Source organism: Coregonus clupeaformis, chromosome 8, assembly GCF_020615455.1.
Source record: "Coregonus clupeaformis isolate EN_2021a chromosome 8, ASM2061545v1, whole genome shotgun sequence".
In the NCBI taxonomy this organism is placed as follows: domain Eukaryota; kingdom Metazoa; phylum Chordata; class Actinopteri; order Salmoniformes; family Salmonidae; genus Coregonus; species Coregonus clupeaformis.
The window spans coordinates 44552760-44569503 of NC_059199.1; the positions used below are offsets into that span (position 1 = coordinate 44552760).

The 16744-nt window shown below is 43.5% G+C and overlaps 1 protein-coding gene across 1 annotated transcript in view; it reads left to right on the top strand.

The window, feature by feature from the left end:
* Window positions 1-233: 233 nt before the first annotated feature.
* LOC121572543 (gamma-aminobutyric acid type B receptor subunit 2) overlaps window positions 234-16744 on the top strand; it is a 345717-nt gene continuing 329206 nt past the window's right edge. Inside the window, exon 1 of the mRNA XM_045222027.1 lies at window positions 234-1383. Coding sequence (XP_045077962.1) covers window positions 1072-1383 — 312 coding nt within the window. The 5' untranslated portion in view covers window positions 234-1071. The remainder of the gene's footprint in view (window positions 1384-16744) is intronic.

The following is a 16744-nucleotide window of genomic DNA, read 5'->3' on the forward strand; positions in this document are numbered from 1 at the left end:
CTACATGCAACCCCTCTTGCATGTTTTAAACCCTTTCTGTCAGCTAAACACGAAAGCCCAATAAATCACCTTTGCCTGTTAGGCGGCTGATGCTCGCTCGCACAAGAGCTTGCACCACCCATCCAATCCCTCTGACTCCCCCTCCCTCCCCTTTCTCTCTCTCCCTCCCTTTTTGCACATATATGTTGCTGCTCCCATTCGCGCGCGCTCTGAGCAGCAACAGCATTAAATAAGTGAAGCCTTTTTCAGACACTCAGGCAGCCGCAGCATCGTCCGCAGCTAGCACACACACACTGACACAGCCGCGTGGGCTGTCAGGACGCCGACGCCATCTGATCTCGCCATCTCTGGACACGCTGCAATCGAGATTGCTTTTAAGATGATATATTCAGGCAATTTTAACCAGAATGATCATATTCTCTTCGCCCTGAATAGACTACATATTGTAGTGCGTTAGCACGGATGCTCTACTAGGTTACTCTGCTGTCTCTTGGCTGGGGAAAATACTCCGGAGGTGACTTTGTATCCGTAACAACTGTCACCGAGAGTGGCTGACTGGTCGTCCTCTGTCATCTTGAAGTTGTCTTATTGAGCATCCTACAGACTGTGAATTGTGATGTACTTGTGCCATGGTCGCGCTAGTTGGTGAGGAGAGGGTTTGAGTTGGATACATTTTTAACGCGGAGGGAGCCGTTGTGGATCACCGAGACCAGGGGGAGCGAGAGAACCGTCGGCGCCAATAACACCTTCTGCACCAGAACCGTCTCGGTTTCTTCCATATATGGTACACCACTAAAACTGGACCCTTGGATTAATTTTACAGAATACCTGTCAACGAGAATAGATCTGTTTTAAATTCACTGTAATAGACTTCAATCAGTTCGAGGTTTCTCACTGCGGTTGAACCCCCTGCCAAGGCTAAGGTTGCGGTTTTACCGTTTGGACCATTTTAATAGGCTACTATATTTCCCTCTCGGGTGGATTGATTGACCACCTCGGACGACCCCAACTGTGCGATGGCTGAGAAGTGAGAGCTCGGTGGGATCTGCTTTGGTCGTCCTGCACAGTAGCATGGCCCCGTCCCGACGGCACTGCGGATGGGAGATGACGCCTCTGTCGGGATGTCTGCTCCTGTCCATCTTGGTGTTTCAACCTGCGCTAGCCAAGGTCTGCAATGACTATACGAGGCACGGTCAGGACAACAGCTGGTTCTCGGAGAATGATGAGAAGTTGCCCATCATGGTGCTCATGCCGATGAACGAGTCGGCGCTGATGAGCAGCATTAGTCAGGGCATCGAGCCCGCAGTCCAACTGGCCATACAGCATATAAAAGAGTCACGGAATTACAAGTTTTCACTCATCACCAAAATCTACGACACCGAGGTAAACTCATTCACCCACTCTGCCCCATAGCCTTCGTATCCTATATCATGCATGTGCGTTTGCTTTGGGTTTCTGGGGCATACACGTTTCAGGACGCTTTGGTTGTTCGTGTGTGTGTGAGGGAGAAGGTGTGTGTAGCCTACACTGCCCTGGAGGCAGCGCTCACACAGCGCGCGCCCATATGGAAAGCGTAATTCTGTCATCATCTGCGCAGTATTGGAAAACGAATTTTAATTTTCGTAATGCCTGGAGATTGTCGGATGTTGCATTAACATAGAAGCATACAGTATCGGATTTTGTTGATGATCACAAGTTTACTGGAGAACGGAGACCAAGTAGAGACTTTCGGACAAGGTGGATAATTGTATAATATAAGGCAGTTTATTCAGAGGTAAAGATATCTGTAAATAGCGTGCACGGACCCGTTCGTCAATCTCGTAGGGAGATATCTGAGAGAGAGCCCCTAAACATTGTGTGCTGACATTTTATACAATAAAATGAAGTAGGTTGAATCTAGCAGTTCTGATCTTCTGATTGGTCCTGATGAGTTGGGCGAGGTCACCTCCAGGCTAGTGTCACTGTTGCATTGGCTCTGAGTCGGGTTCTCTGTCTTCAGATGTTCAGCCTAAGAGAAGGGGATTTTTGTGTGTGTGTGTGTGTGTGTGTGTATGTGTGTGTGTGTATGTGTGTGTGTGTGTGTGTGTGTGTATGTGTGTGTGTGTGTGTGTGTGTATGTGTGTGTATGTGTGTGTGTGTGTGTGTGTGTGTGTATGTGTGTGTGTGTGTGGGGGTGTGCGTGTGTGTGTCCTCAGAGCAAGAACTCGTGAGTTGGAAGAACTGAGAGACCTATGGCGTGGGTGTTGTCCTTAGCCACCTGCTGATAAGGCTGACAAGATAGAAGTCTTTTGTGCATTGTATTGAATACAAAGGCCCAACACAAAATGGGTCATGCACAAGATTTTAGTCAGACCAAGCTATAACATTATATATTTACTACGACAATATTGTTATTCATTTTTGTTGTCATTCAATTTTGTTTAAAAAATAATTGTCATAACTTCTTAAACAATGGCCATTTCAGATTAATTTGCGGTGGGTTGGAATAGGTGCGGCTCACGTGCAACAAACTCGTGATCAAATTACAATTAATCCTCCCTATTTGACGCCTTCATACTGTCGTATGCTTTTCCTACGCTGAAGACAGGTCATTATGGCAGTGAGGCAGAACGTAATTGTTGTCACAATTAGGGACAGGAGCCTATCATACTGATTTATAGCTGCTGGTAAAAATTTGAATAACTGAACAAGATACCCTAAAATAGCTATGGCATTATGCAAAGCAATGCATTACTCAATCCCCATCGTTATTTCAGTCACGATTTTATTTCGTAACAGAGGAAAGGTTCGATTTCCTTGAACCTGAAGATCGCAGTAATTTGCTGTGCGATTTCTTGTTGGCATACACACTTTTAAGGATATCAGCATCTGTGTGGTCAAGCATGGGCATATGTGCTGTGCATCCCTGGCACTGTTTCCACACGCTAACGTTTAGCGATTTGTGGAACAAATCCCATTCAAGTCATGAGACCGATATTATAATTTTTCGCGCAACATGTCCAAATCTCCAAAAGTATCTAAAAATGCAAATTCAGAGTCCTATTACTTGAATAATATTTGTGCCACTAATGTTAAACGTTAGCATGTGAAAACAGTGCCAGGGAAACTAAACCATGCACCAAACGCATGGATTTCTGTCATACCTTGTTCATCGTAGGCTGCTTACAGGGTAAGGAAACCAATATGTTATTTTGTCATTTGAGTGAACTATCCCTTTAAGATAAGTTTACTAATCAATATTAGTAGTGTGAAGGTTTTTACATTCTGCTGTTATGACCACCCCTTTGATGATTAGTCATTGTTCAGTCTCAGTAGTTTATATTATTACATTGTATGGAGGCTTCCACCTGTATGGAAATCACTTCGAATGGTTAGAGTAGAATAGATAGTTTTCTTAACAACCATCAATAATTTGAGTGTGCTGACATTACCGCTGGCAAATTGGCTTCAGTGATTATGTGCCCCATCGTGGTGCATGGCCATGGCATAGCAGCGGTTGAGGAGGTGATATCCAGGCTATTATATAAACATTACCTTACCATGTCAACGTGGAAGCAGGTTGAAGGTTAAAGCCCAAAACTGCGGCGCTCACTCGAGCTGATTTAATTGATGTGGTTAATGGTCTCAGGTATCTTAATTGAGGAAACACGTTTGCAAAACGATCGATGTGATTGATTGCGTTGTGAATGATGCTGTTTAAAATTACCCAGATGTTAATTTAGGTGTTGAAGAAGCTTCATTAACTGTTTCAAAAGATTTGTGAGTCTGTATTCTACTGCTGACAGCATTTAGGCATTTATTGCGCTATTTATTGACCTATAAAAGTACTTATAAGACCCATGTCAATGATTAACACTAATCTGGTTGAAGTGTGTGGAAGAATGCTGTCACAGAACACTAAACATAAGTGTGTGTCCCAAATGACACCCTATGTAGTGCACTACTTTTGACCAGGACCATAGGAGGCAGCCTAAACATGGTGAGGTCATGACAGAGGCAGAACTGGTGAGATCATTGCATGGTTTTTCATGTCTGGCGCTTGTTCTGGATATTTCTATAATTCATCCATTTGCGTTTAGCTTTTACCATTCATTCCCAATGTTTTAAACAGTCCTGAGGTTTTAAAATGCTCAGCTTTTTGCAGTGGTTCCACATTCCAAGTGTAGTTCTTCATGTGACCACTGACCATGTTTGAGATATTTCTCTAGTCTAGGGGGGAATTCATATGTGAAAGGGCACAGGTGTTTCCGTGCTGCTGTGAAACAAGTTGAAACAACAGTATAATCTGTTTGACAGTAGCAGGACAGTGATAAGTGGTCAGGAATGCCATATAGCATGCAATTCCTGGAATCCACTCTGACCATGGGATTAAATATACTACTGACATATTTCCCCTGGGTGAAAGATGAGATGTAAACTAGAGGCCAGTGGGTCAGCTGGACATCCGCTCTGTGGAGGGAAGCAGGGAGGGAAGGATGGATGGCTGGATGATTGAGTTTACTTCTACAATGGGCAACGTGCCCATTGAGTTCCAATGGTAAAGGTTTTGTGTTGTGAATATTCTAGTCAAGAATATATAATATACCTCTTCATATATTGCTCAGGAAATCTATCTAAGTAAGGAATATTGTCATGGAGGAGTGATTAACAGGCTAATGGCTTATTGTATTTCCTATGAGGGATAAAATGGTGAAAATCTCCAATAAAGCCCAAAGGAAACATGTTTATTGGTGTTATTAAGAGCTTTCGTGATGAAGGTTCCTGCCAAGGGCAGCTATTTACAAGCAGTTGGAATCCTTTTCCATAAATCCTGCCACCGCATTATACTCAAAAGGTGGGAAAAAAGACAGCTTAAAAGTGCAAATTGCATCCATGGTCTAAATAGTAATTATATATTTTTTGAAAAGAAAAAATAGAAAATAGAAAAACAATTGAGCATCAACATGAGATTGAATGAACAGTGATCTCTCGTGTCCTTTGAATAATATTTGAGCTGTGTTATTGATGTTATTACTGTAAATTCTATTCATCGTGGATGGACACCTGTTAGGACGGTGGACATAGTTGAATGTGTTTCTTTCAAGAACGTGACTACGGCCTTGACAGCTTTGAGACGCTAGCTTCAGGCATGATTCTGGTCTGGTTAGACTCACCACTTTGTTGAGTTGCGAAGGGAAGGGTGTGTTATGGAATGCCGTATATATTACGGGTTCATAATTATGTCTTATTTTCTCTCCCTCTTTCTCTCTGTCTCTTACACAAAGACACTTGCATGCATGTGCATCCATAAACTCTATCTCTCTCTGTCTGTCTCTCTGTCTCTCTCTCGCTCTGTTTTACACACAAACAGGTAGTATATAATAACAATGCACACAGCAGACGCAGTAGTACCATGCGTTGTGGTGCAGTGCGGTGTGGTGTGGTATGGTGCGGTGTGGTATGGTGTGGTATGGTGTGGTGCGGTGTGGTGCGGTGTGGTGCGGTGTGGTGCGGTGTGGTATGGTGCGGTGTGTGCTGGGATTTAGCCTGGCAGATGTAAGTAATCAGTCCCAGAGCAGATTCTCTTTATCCCCTCTTAAGGATCCCCATGCAGGCAGAGCTGCTCCCCAATGTGGGGCTGGATGCTGCTGGGGCTGGGGTTGAGGGCTGAAGCTGGTGCTGGGGATGGGGCCAAGGCTGGAGATGGGACACTGCACAGCAAGCAGTGGGGATCAGATGGCCATTGGATTGGGATGGAGGAGAAGCGTGGACTTGGGAATAATATCATGTCCAAACTCCTCTAACATCTCTGTTTGCTGCTAATGCATTGAGCTAATGCAAGTCTGGCCTGTGGTTCAAAGTGTTAGCTGGGAGAATGAGAATGTAGTCAGTGGATTGGGGGTTTTCTGGTCTGATCTGCTCTGCAGTCGGCAGCACCTCTGTGTGCTGGGCAGCCATCTTCTAGTAGGAACACAGAGGGGTCCCAAATGGCACCCTATTCCTTCTTTAGTGCTCTACTTTTGACCAGGGCCCATATGGGAAGTAGTGCACTATATAGAGAATAGGGTGCCATTTGGAACAGAGATGTACTGTGGTTCAGACAGAGGTAGAGTCAGACACCATGGTTATGCTGCTAGTTCATTGTCACAGGGACTATAATTAGACCCTTGGGTAAAAAGCAGAGCCGGGAAACTCACTATAGGGACAGAGCCAGGTATTTGCTGTTGTCTGTCTCTATGTAGTCACCATGCATAACTGAGTATCCATGTACATACGTAAATCTTTATGTATTCACCGTAACATAAGCATGACTCACAGTCTATGTACATGCATAGATACAAATGTAAAGCTACTGAGTGGAACATTCAACTGGAAAAAGGAACATTGAGTGTCAATTAGGCCTTTCTGTTGCTTTTCCAATGAGGGAATACACAGGGGGCCTACATAGAAAAAACAGCACTGTAGATGCCGTTGTAAACACATGTTAGCCAGGATGCCTCTTAGGGAACCCACACAACATTGTTTTCTCCTGCAGTATGAATGATCGGTGTTGATGTGAAATCTATACCTTCTGGATTGGAAATGCGGGGTGAATATGTGGTGACTTGCCGGGGGGTTGCATAACTCAGGGTTAGAGGCAACATCAGGAGATGATGAAACAGGAGTGAGACGTCACAGATAGGGGAGATGCATGGAATCTAAATCCCTTCATTAGCCCCCCTCACCAGGGGAGATGTTGGTTGCATCCCAAATGGCACCCTATTCCCTACATAGTGCACTACTTATGCTATGTAGGGAATAGGGTGCCATTTGGGACGCATCCTGTGATTTATACATCTCACCCCTTTGCCTCTCACAGTGATTCAACCCGTTGTGTTGTAATTCATGTGGATGGATTCAAGGAAGGACAAAACGTTGCAGAATAGTGGGATATTTCATGTTGAATGCCTGCGCAACTAGCCAGCTGTTGTGTGTAGTTGCTCTTGAAAAGCTTAATTTAAGTATAAATAATCCTACATGTTCAGAATTGTAAGACCTCACAGCCTGGGATAAAAAGCCACGGAAAATAATCAAACTACTGTATCAATGTACTACAAGTACCTTTTATCTGTGCTATTGTGCCTCTAGTATTTCTCGAATAGAGGAAATTAAAGAGATGCTGTTTTTGAAAGACCGGATACATTTGACTACAAAGACACTTAGCTAGATTTGATCCTGCTCGTGTAAACCCGATATTCATGTGATTATTTTAATAAGAGGACATTGCAGTCACGTGATACCATTGACCTCATGAGGCCATTAAACCATATAGTATGGCCTATGTTTTAAATAATGCGCAGTACAGATATAGACTGGCCCTGTGCTTCTGAGAGGAACAAATGCTGCATAATGTCACATTTGTACACACTTTGCAGGAGCCCCCATGGTGCTACAGTAGGTGGCCTTGATAGTTTTGACACATATATGCTTGGGGTTCTCTTTTCCCCTGAGAATATGAGGCATTTTGTCACAAGAACTATTTTTTTTCCATTTCAAGGATAGGTCTATTGGGTTTCAAGTCAAATCAAATCAAACTTGATATATATTACACATTTCTTACAGAGGATGCATTTCAAAGTAAAATAAGAAAAGGTGAGACAGATATAAAAATCAATAACACACTTTCTCAATTAGGAGACATGAAAATAGTAAAAAACAAAACAAAAAAACAACAGTGGACATGAGAGACTAATGCATGAAATAAAATAAAATAAAGAAGATGTATATAATGGGATAGAATAAATAAAATAGATAGTAAAAGCTTAAGATTTTTCTTTAAAATGTCTACAGTTTCTGAGGCCCTCAGTGTCCAGTTGTGGTCAAAAGTTTTGAGAATGACACAAGTATTGGTCTTCACAAAGTTTGCTGCTTCAATGTTTTTAGATATTTTTGTCAGATGTTACTATGGTATACTGAAGTATAATTACAAGCATTCCATAAGTGTCAAAGGCTTTTATTGACAATTACATTAAGTTAATGCAAAGAGTCAATATTTGCGGTGTTGACCCTTCTTTTTCAAGACCTCTGCAATCCGCCCTGGCATGCTGTCAATTATCTTCTGGGCCACATCCTGACTGATGGCAGCCCATTCTTGCATAATCAATTCTTGGAGTTTGTCAGAATTTATGGGTTTTTGTTTGTCCACCCGCGTCTTGAGGATTGACCACAAGTTCTCAATGGGATTAAGGTCTGGGGAGTTTCCTGGCCATGGACCCAAAATTCCGATGTTTTGTTCCCCGAGCCACTTAGCTATCACTTTTGCCTTATGGCAAGGTGCTCCATCATGCTGGAAAAGGCATTGTTAATCACCAAACTGTTCTTGGATGGTTGGAAGAAGTTGCTCTCGGAGGATGTGTTGGTGCCATTCTTTATTCATGGCTGTGTTCTTAGGCAAAATTGTGAGTGAGCCCACTCCCTTGGCTGAGAAGCAACCCCGCACATGAATGGTCTCAGGATGCTTTACTGTTGGCATGACACAGGACTGATGGTAGCGCTCACCTTGTCTTCTCCGGACAAGCTTTTTTCCGGATGCCCCAAACAATCGGAAAGGGGATTCATCAGAGAAAATGACTTTACCCCAGTCCTCAGCAGTCCAATCCCTGTACCTTTTGCAGAATATCAGTTTGTCCCTGATATTTTTCCTGGAGAGAAGTGGCTTCCTCGCTGCCCTTCTTGACACCAGGCCATCCTCCAAAAGTCTTCGCCTCACTGTGCGTGCAGATGCACTCACACCTGCCTGCTGCCATTCCTGAGCAAGCTCTGCGCTGGTGGTGCCCCGGTCCCGCAGCTGAATCAACTTTAGGAGACGGTCCTGGCGCTTGCTGGACTTTCTTGGGCGCCCTGAAGCCTTCTTCACAACAATTGAACCTCTCTCTTTGAAGTTCTTGATGATCCGATAAATGGTTGATTTAGGTGCAATCTTACTAGCAGCAATATCCTTGCCTGTGAAGCCCTTTTTGTGCAAAGCAATGATGACGGCACGTGTTTTCTTGCAGGTAACCATGGTTAACAGAGGAAGAACAATGATTTTAAGCACCACCCTCCTTTTAAAGCTTCCAGTCTGTTATTCTAACTCAATCAGCATGACAGAGTGATCTCCAGCCTTGTCCTCGTCAACACTCTCACCTGTGTTAACGAGAGAATCACTGACATGATGTCGGCCGGTCCATTTGTGGCAGGGCTGAAATGCAGTGGACATTTTTTTTTGGGATTAAGTTCATTTTCATGGCAAAGAGGGACTTTGCAATTAATTGCAATTCATCTGATCACTCTTCATAACATTCTGGAGTATATGCAAATTGCCATCATAAAAATTGAGGCATCAGACTTTGTGAAAATTAATATTTGTGTCATTCTCAAAACTTTTGACCACGACTGTATACTACTGTACCCTCAAACCGCTCTGAGGTATTTAAGAATCTAGGGAAATGTCTCTGTCCCATTTTGTTGCTGCATTGTAACAGTCACACTTTCACATTTGACTGAAATCAGCCTAAGAATCCTTAGTCTGACACATTTTCCATAGTTAGATTTTGTACTGTTTGCTCTGAAACAATTTAAACCTGCACATTCAAACCAGCTCTCTCTGACGCTGTTCATCGAAAGGGTCTTACATGTACTGTACATGCCACATATAATTTAAATATCTGTTGTCCATTAGCCGCTGTAGCCGTGACCCCTGAGAGGTCAACTTCCAGCTTGTTACTGTTGTCAGGAGAGACAAGGGTAAATAGGAAGAGATACTGTGGAGAAACAGCTGTGATTTGTGATGCCTTGTGCTTTCTGGGCGTAGCATAGATGTAGTTACTACCTGTAGATAATGCTGAGGCTGGCACTGTCTATGTCCCAAATGACACCATATTTCCTACATAGTGCACTACTTTTGACCAGGTTTGACCATGGCCCATAGGGCTCTGGTCAAAAGTAGTGCACTATGTATGGAAGCTGTACTATCCACTGAACCGACATAGATACTAGAGACCAAGGCACTCTGCTTTCTCACAGCACGAGCTGCTCGGCTCAAACAGGGAATAGAGACGGGCTCAAGGTGAAGGGCGAAGCGTGTCAGAGTAGGAGTGCTGATCTAGGGTCAGATCTTCCCTGTCCATGTGATCATATTCATTAGGATCTAAAAAGATAATCTGACTCTGGATCAGCACTCCTACTCTGAGACACTTTATGAATACTGGAGGATATCTTAACCAAAAATAAGAGACTGTAACCTATTGAAGAGGAGAAAATTACCATCCTTTAATTATTGTACTGTATGATAACTAGTGGGGGCAATTCCATTGACTGATGTTAGAAACAGCAGCTTTCAATTGTATTTCCGCAATGAGGAATTCCCAGTATTAAATCAAATGGTGCAGTACCAAGTCCAACACTTGATTCTAATTTATTAGTAGTGTATTCGTAATCTATTACCAGTCTTTGTGTGGGGAAAACAATCCACATCAACCAATGGTCAATTAACAGGTTACACATAAAACACCATAATAGGCATTGCATTGTCTAATTCACTGCTATTTCCCCCTGGTGGTTTTCCAAAAGATGAGCAGTTCAAATGTTTGTCAGTAGTGTGTTTGTGTTTATGAAAGTGCAGCCTGTGGTTCAAAGTGTTAGCTGGGAGAATGAGAATGTAGTCAGTGTATTCAGGGTTTTCTGGTCTGATCTGCTCTGCAGTCGGTAGCACCTCTGTGTGCTGGGCAGCCATCTTCTAGTAGGAACACAGAGGTGTCCCAAATGGCATACTAATTCCTATATAGTGCACTACTTTCAACCAGGGCCCGTAGGCCTCTGGTCAAAAGTAGTGCACTATAAACAAAATAGGGTGCTTTTTTGGACATGTGTCATCATGCCAATGTCCTGGCATCTCCAGCCAGACCTAGTCACCATGTCAATTGGTTCTTCCCTTCTCTTACGTACATACCAGAACTGGGTTCAATACTATTTGAAATCTTTTAAAGTTCCTTGAGCGTTTGCTTTAGCCTGCCTACAGTGCCTGATGGGCGGGGTTTGCACTTTTCCGACTAATTTAATGGCTCCATTGCACCAGGCAAACTCAAGCAAGTACAGTATTTGAAGTGTTTTAAATTATATTAGTCTTTGAACCAAGGTCTGATGTGTACCCAGGCTCCTATGCTCCAATGGTTCCTACCTAATGAATAGTGGAGACAGAGGAAGTTATTATACATGGAGCTGGTGTCCCTGACACCCCCTCTGGCAGGGCGTCAGGGACAAGTGTGTTTGTGTGTGGCAGCCAGGCAATTAGACTGTGGTTGTTGTTCAGTAAATCCCTTGAATACAGCCACTAGCCTCCCTAGGAGCAAAGGATCCTGGGGTAGCTTTGCACACACACACACACACACACACACACTCACACACACACACTGACCTTTCCTCTCAATACTGACCCTCAGGGGCCTCCGTAGGGCACTAAAGACAAAGCAGTCATCCTCCTGTCCCTTCTCCAGTTTTTCGCTACATTTCATCCCTACTGTTGCCCAGGGCCTCGTCTAGCTAACCAGCAGTACAGTGTGTACTTCATCCAATACAACATTCTTTACGACTTAGGGTTGCAAAATTCTGGTAACTTTTCCAAAATTCCCAGGTTTTCCAGAATCCTGATTGGAATTTTGGGAAGGTTACCGAAATTGTCCAACCCTAGTCCTGCTAGAGTACAGTACACTACAACAGGTGATGTGGGAGGTCCAGTACTCAACAACAGGTGATGTGTGAGGTCCAGTACACTACAACAAGTGATGTGTGAGGTCCAGTACTCAACAACAGGTGATGTGGGAGGTCCAGTGCTCTACAACAGGTTATGTGTGAGGTCCAGTGCTCTACAACAGGTGATGTGTGAGGTCCAGTACTCAACAACAGGTGATGTGTGAGGTCCAGTACTCTACAACAGGTGATGTGTGAGGTCCAGTACTCCACAACAGGTTATGTGTGAGGTCCAGTACTCTACAACAGGTGATGTGTGAGGTCCAGTACTCAACAACAGGTGATGTGTGAGGTCCAGTACTCTACAACAGGGGATGTGGGAGGTCCAGTACTCTAAAACAGGTGATGTGGGAGGTCCAGTACTCTACAACAGGTGATGTGTGAGGTCCAGTACTCCACAACAGGTTATGTGTGAGGTCCAGTACTCTACAACAGGTGATGTGGGAGGTCCAGTGCTCTACAACAGGTGATGTGGGAGGTCCAGTACTCTACAACAGGTGATGTGGGAGGTCCAGTACTCTAAAACAGGTGATGTGTGAGGGACTGAAGTATATGGCACATTGTATCTGTTTTGAGAAGGTTTTTTGTTGTTGTTGATTTTGTGCGGGAGTAATTGAGAAAATTGGATTGTTAGCGGTTAGCTAGCGAGAGAGAGACTGTTTTACTGCTGTTATCAGTGTCCCTGGCCCCGGGCTGGGAGGCCTTTTGTGCAGATACATTTAAGCGCTAATCGTGTATGTCACTGTTTCTCATAGAATCTTTCACACAGGGCACCTTTCCTTCACTGGTCAGGCCGTTTGGGAAATTTTGGGCAAAGTTGGAGTATACCCACTTCTCCAGGCTCCACTACACCACTGCTGTTAAAGAATGGAAAAAATCAGGAAGTTGGGATATGATTGGTTGATCATATCGGCGGCCATTCAAACTCAGGTCAGTGTTGTATGCAGAGATAATCATGACACAGAAGAACCCCCTATAGATATCAGTGACAATCAACTAACCACACTTGGTGTCTCCTGCTGAAATCAGACACAATGATATGAAGAGAGGTCACAAACCATTCCGTCACATTGTCCACAGACACCCTATGAATCTACATTGGCTCTGTTTTACCTGCTCCCATGATCGTGGCCATGCATTTATATTTTGTGTGAATGTCACATAGGGTTTTTCACAAACGACACCCTCTTCCCTACATAGTGCACTAAATAGGAAATAGGGTGCCACTTGGGATGCAGAAATATACTGTAGATCATGTAGAAAAGCCTGACATAGGATCCTGTATTGAGTGTTAATTCTCCAGTGGTGACATTATAGTGATCTGATATTCCTTATCTGAACATTTAAAAGTCTGATATCTCCTGCAGCTTAGAGGAAATAGCCAGTCTTTAAAGCAGAACGACATCTCTGAATATCAAGCTAACACACCAAATGCTATAAATGTGTTTACCACACACAATGTAGGATTTCAATGCCACACAAAACTTATGGTGATATAATGTTCGGAACAGACTTGTTGTTTGTATTGTATTTTTGGTATGGATGCAGTGCTGGTGGCATCTGTTGATGAGCCTTTTCTGAAGCCATTGTCTGCATCCCAAATGGGAGCCCATAGGGCTTTGTTCAAAAGTACACTCTTAAAAAAAAGAAAGGTGCTTTCTACAACTTCAAAAGGTTCTTCGGCTGTCCCCATAGCAGAACCCTTGGAAGAACCCTTTTTGGTTCCAGGTAGAACCCTTTCTACAGAGGGTTCTACATGGAACCCAAAATAGTTATATCTGGAACCAAAAAGGGTTCTCCTATGGGAACAGCCAAATAACCCTTTTGGAAGCCTTTTTTTAAAGAGTGTAGTGCTCTATGTAGGGAATCCGGTGCCATTTGGAAGTTAGCCATTGTGTGTCTGTCTCCTAGATTAGCCTACAAATGAGATGCACAGTCATTCTAAAAGGTGCCGGAGCCGGACCGAGCAGCTGCCTGTCATGAACGTTAAACAAACATTTGCTGAGAGAGAGAGAGAGAGAGAGAGGGAGAGAGAGAGAGAGAGAGAGAGAGAGAGAGAGAGAGAGAGAGGAGGAGAGAGAGAGAGAGAGAGAGAGAGAGAGAGAGAGAGAGAGAGAGAGAGAGAGAGAGAGAGAGAGAGAGAGAGAGAGAGAGAGAGAGAGAGAGAGAGAGAGAGAGAGAGAGAGAGAGAGAGAGAGAGAGAGAGAGAGAGAGAGAGAGAGAGAGAGAGAGAGAGATTTCTGTATGCACCACTCTCCAAAATGCTGAGGGTAAAATTGATTCCTCGCCATTGTCGGGTCTGGCTTGTGCTCGTGTGTTTCAAAAGCTTCCATTGATCGCTGCCCATGCAATTTACACAGTCAATTAACACATTAAATGTTTACTCTGCTAAGCTGGTTTCAATGTAGAGGGACCACACAAGTCTCTTTATCTCAGTTGTAGGCACTAATGAAAAAAAGATACAACAGATTTCATCAAGGTCGATAGTACATACAGTAGGTAGCTTGCATAAGGGTTGGTGCTCATAGGATCACAACTTAGTCTACCTACTACCTCTTATTGTGTATTGAACTACCTTCCAGGCTGATCACTGAGGATCTAGGGTGAAGTTGCCTCTAAATGCTGATCTTACGTCAGTTTAGCGTTTCCCCCACTAATGGTTAAGGTTAGGATTGGGGAAGGGGCAGCAGATCCTAGCTCTGTACAGTACCTAGGGAAAACTTCACCCCGGAGCGACCTCTGAGACCTGGCTGCCCAGGGGATGTGCACGCTGTGCATGCTGTTGCACATGATGGGACATTATCTGGAATGTTCCACTGTCATGGGAGGGAATTCTAATGATGGTTTCATATGTGTTCTGGTCCCGCCCAGGCACCCACTGTGACTAATGATGTCTGACCTTTGACCGGCATCAAACACATGTCAATCAATGCTGTTGTCCAGACAACGGAATATTTATTATGTTTTAATGTTGATTGGTTCATTTCCAATGTATTCAAGGGGATTGGAGGGTGCTTTTGGCAGTAATTCCTCCTGGAACCATGTTGATTTCATACTGCACACACACACACCCTCTCTCTCTTGACCAACGCAGCCTCACCCTATTATTCATCAAACTCCAATGGCCCTCCACACCAATCAACCCTCCCCCCTCCCTCCCTCTATCCCTCCCTCCATACATCCCTACCCCTCCCCTGAGTGGACGGAAATGAAAGGATTATGAGGGAGGGAAGGGGTGGGGTGTTGTCATTAGAGATTGGACAGATGCCATATGAACGCTGCCGTCTTTCTCCAGGGACGACCGCAGAGTAATAAGCAGAAAGTCTGCCCTTGTCAGTCCTACTCTAATTACATTAAAGCCTGTGTAATTCCAGGACAGAAAATACGGAGACACCCCTGCTCCTTGTGAGGGAGTGTGTGTGGTTACGTGTGTGTGCAAAATTGAGGGCATCTGTGTATGTAGCCTGTGGAGGACTGGCAGTGTGTCTTGGTCTCTTTCTGCATGGATAACTGTGTGTGTGTGTGTGTGTGTGTGTGTGTGTGTGTGTGTGTGTGTGTGTGTGTGTGTGTGTGTGTGTATCTCATGCCTCCACAAAGAGGAGGGTAAAGGCCTCTGCATGCTTCCCATCCGAAACATATTATAATGACATTTTGTGACGTTTTTGTCAGTTTTGGACTTCGGTACGTTTTTTTTTGACTGTTTGGGCACACTAAATTTTTTCTTGAGGCAAGCCGAAGTTCAGGTGCCGAAGACTACACCCCTTCGTCCATGATTGGTCAACTGTAGGGATTCTTCAATAAAGTCTTTGTCGTCATTCAACGAAATACTGCACCAAACATTTTAGTTTGATGTCAAATTGCGTGACTAAGATCTCCTCTGCAAAAACATACAAAATAATGACATATTTCTTGCGTTATCTTAGATTAATTCTGACTATTTTGAGGAAGCGTATACTGGCCACGGCGTCTCAAAATGGACAAACCGTACTATTTTTTGTTCTAGTTTTACAAGGGAGTATTAGAGCACACTTGTTCGGTTCGCCTAGCCGCCTTCGGCTAGCCGCCAGCCGAACTGAAGCATGCTGACGCCTTAACAGGATTGTCCTGCCCTGGTCTCTCTCTCTTTTGGATCTGCCAAAAGTTTTTACAAAAATTTGAGTAAATGAACACCAACACTTGGTGTCTGCATCATTTCCTTTACGGTTCTCATTCGGGGATTGGATCAGAGCGATTCTAGATATAAAACCAAATGGATTTGCTGCCCAGACCAATCTTTACACGGTTTCAAGCTTGCCAAATACAATGACAGAATAATCTCTCACAACATTAACTGTTGTTTTTGTGCTTCTTCTTGGTGCCATTTTGAATTTTATGGTTATCAAACAGTGCAAGCGCTTTTCAGCCTGTGTGAGAGAGATAGTAGACTACTTAACTGGATCTCTGTAACTGGCACTGCTGTTGTTGTCCCATTGGGATTTTTTGACCAGCTGGCATGCAATTTTATGGCATGTCACTCTCCGCTGTCTTATTCCCTGATACAGTCTCAGAGTAGGAGTGCAGATTTAGGATCAGTTTTACATATTACATTATAATGAATCAGATTATTATTATTTATTTATTTAGATTTATTTTTTAGGGGGTGGATCAAATTTAATATTGCAAATAGATTGTGGCTTCTATCAATGTAATTGTCTGCATCATTTCCAATCCCCCATAAATCTTTTTTTATAAATATATATATTATTTAAAAAAGATACAGTTGAAGTCGGAAGTTTACATACACTTAGGTTGGAGTCATTAAAACTTGTTTTTCAACCACTCCACAAATTTCTTGTTAACAAACTATAGTTTTGGCAAGTCGATTAGGACATCTACTTTGTGCATGACACAAGTAATTTTTCCAACAATTGTTTACAGACAGATTATTTCACTTATAATTCACAGTATCACAATTCCAGTGGGTCAGAAGTTTACATACACTAGGTTGACTGTGCCTTTA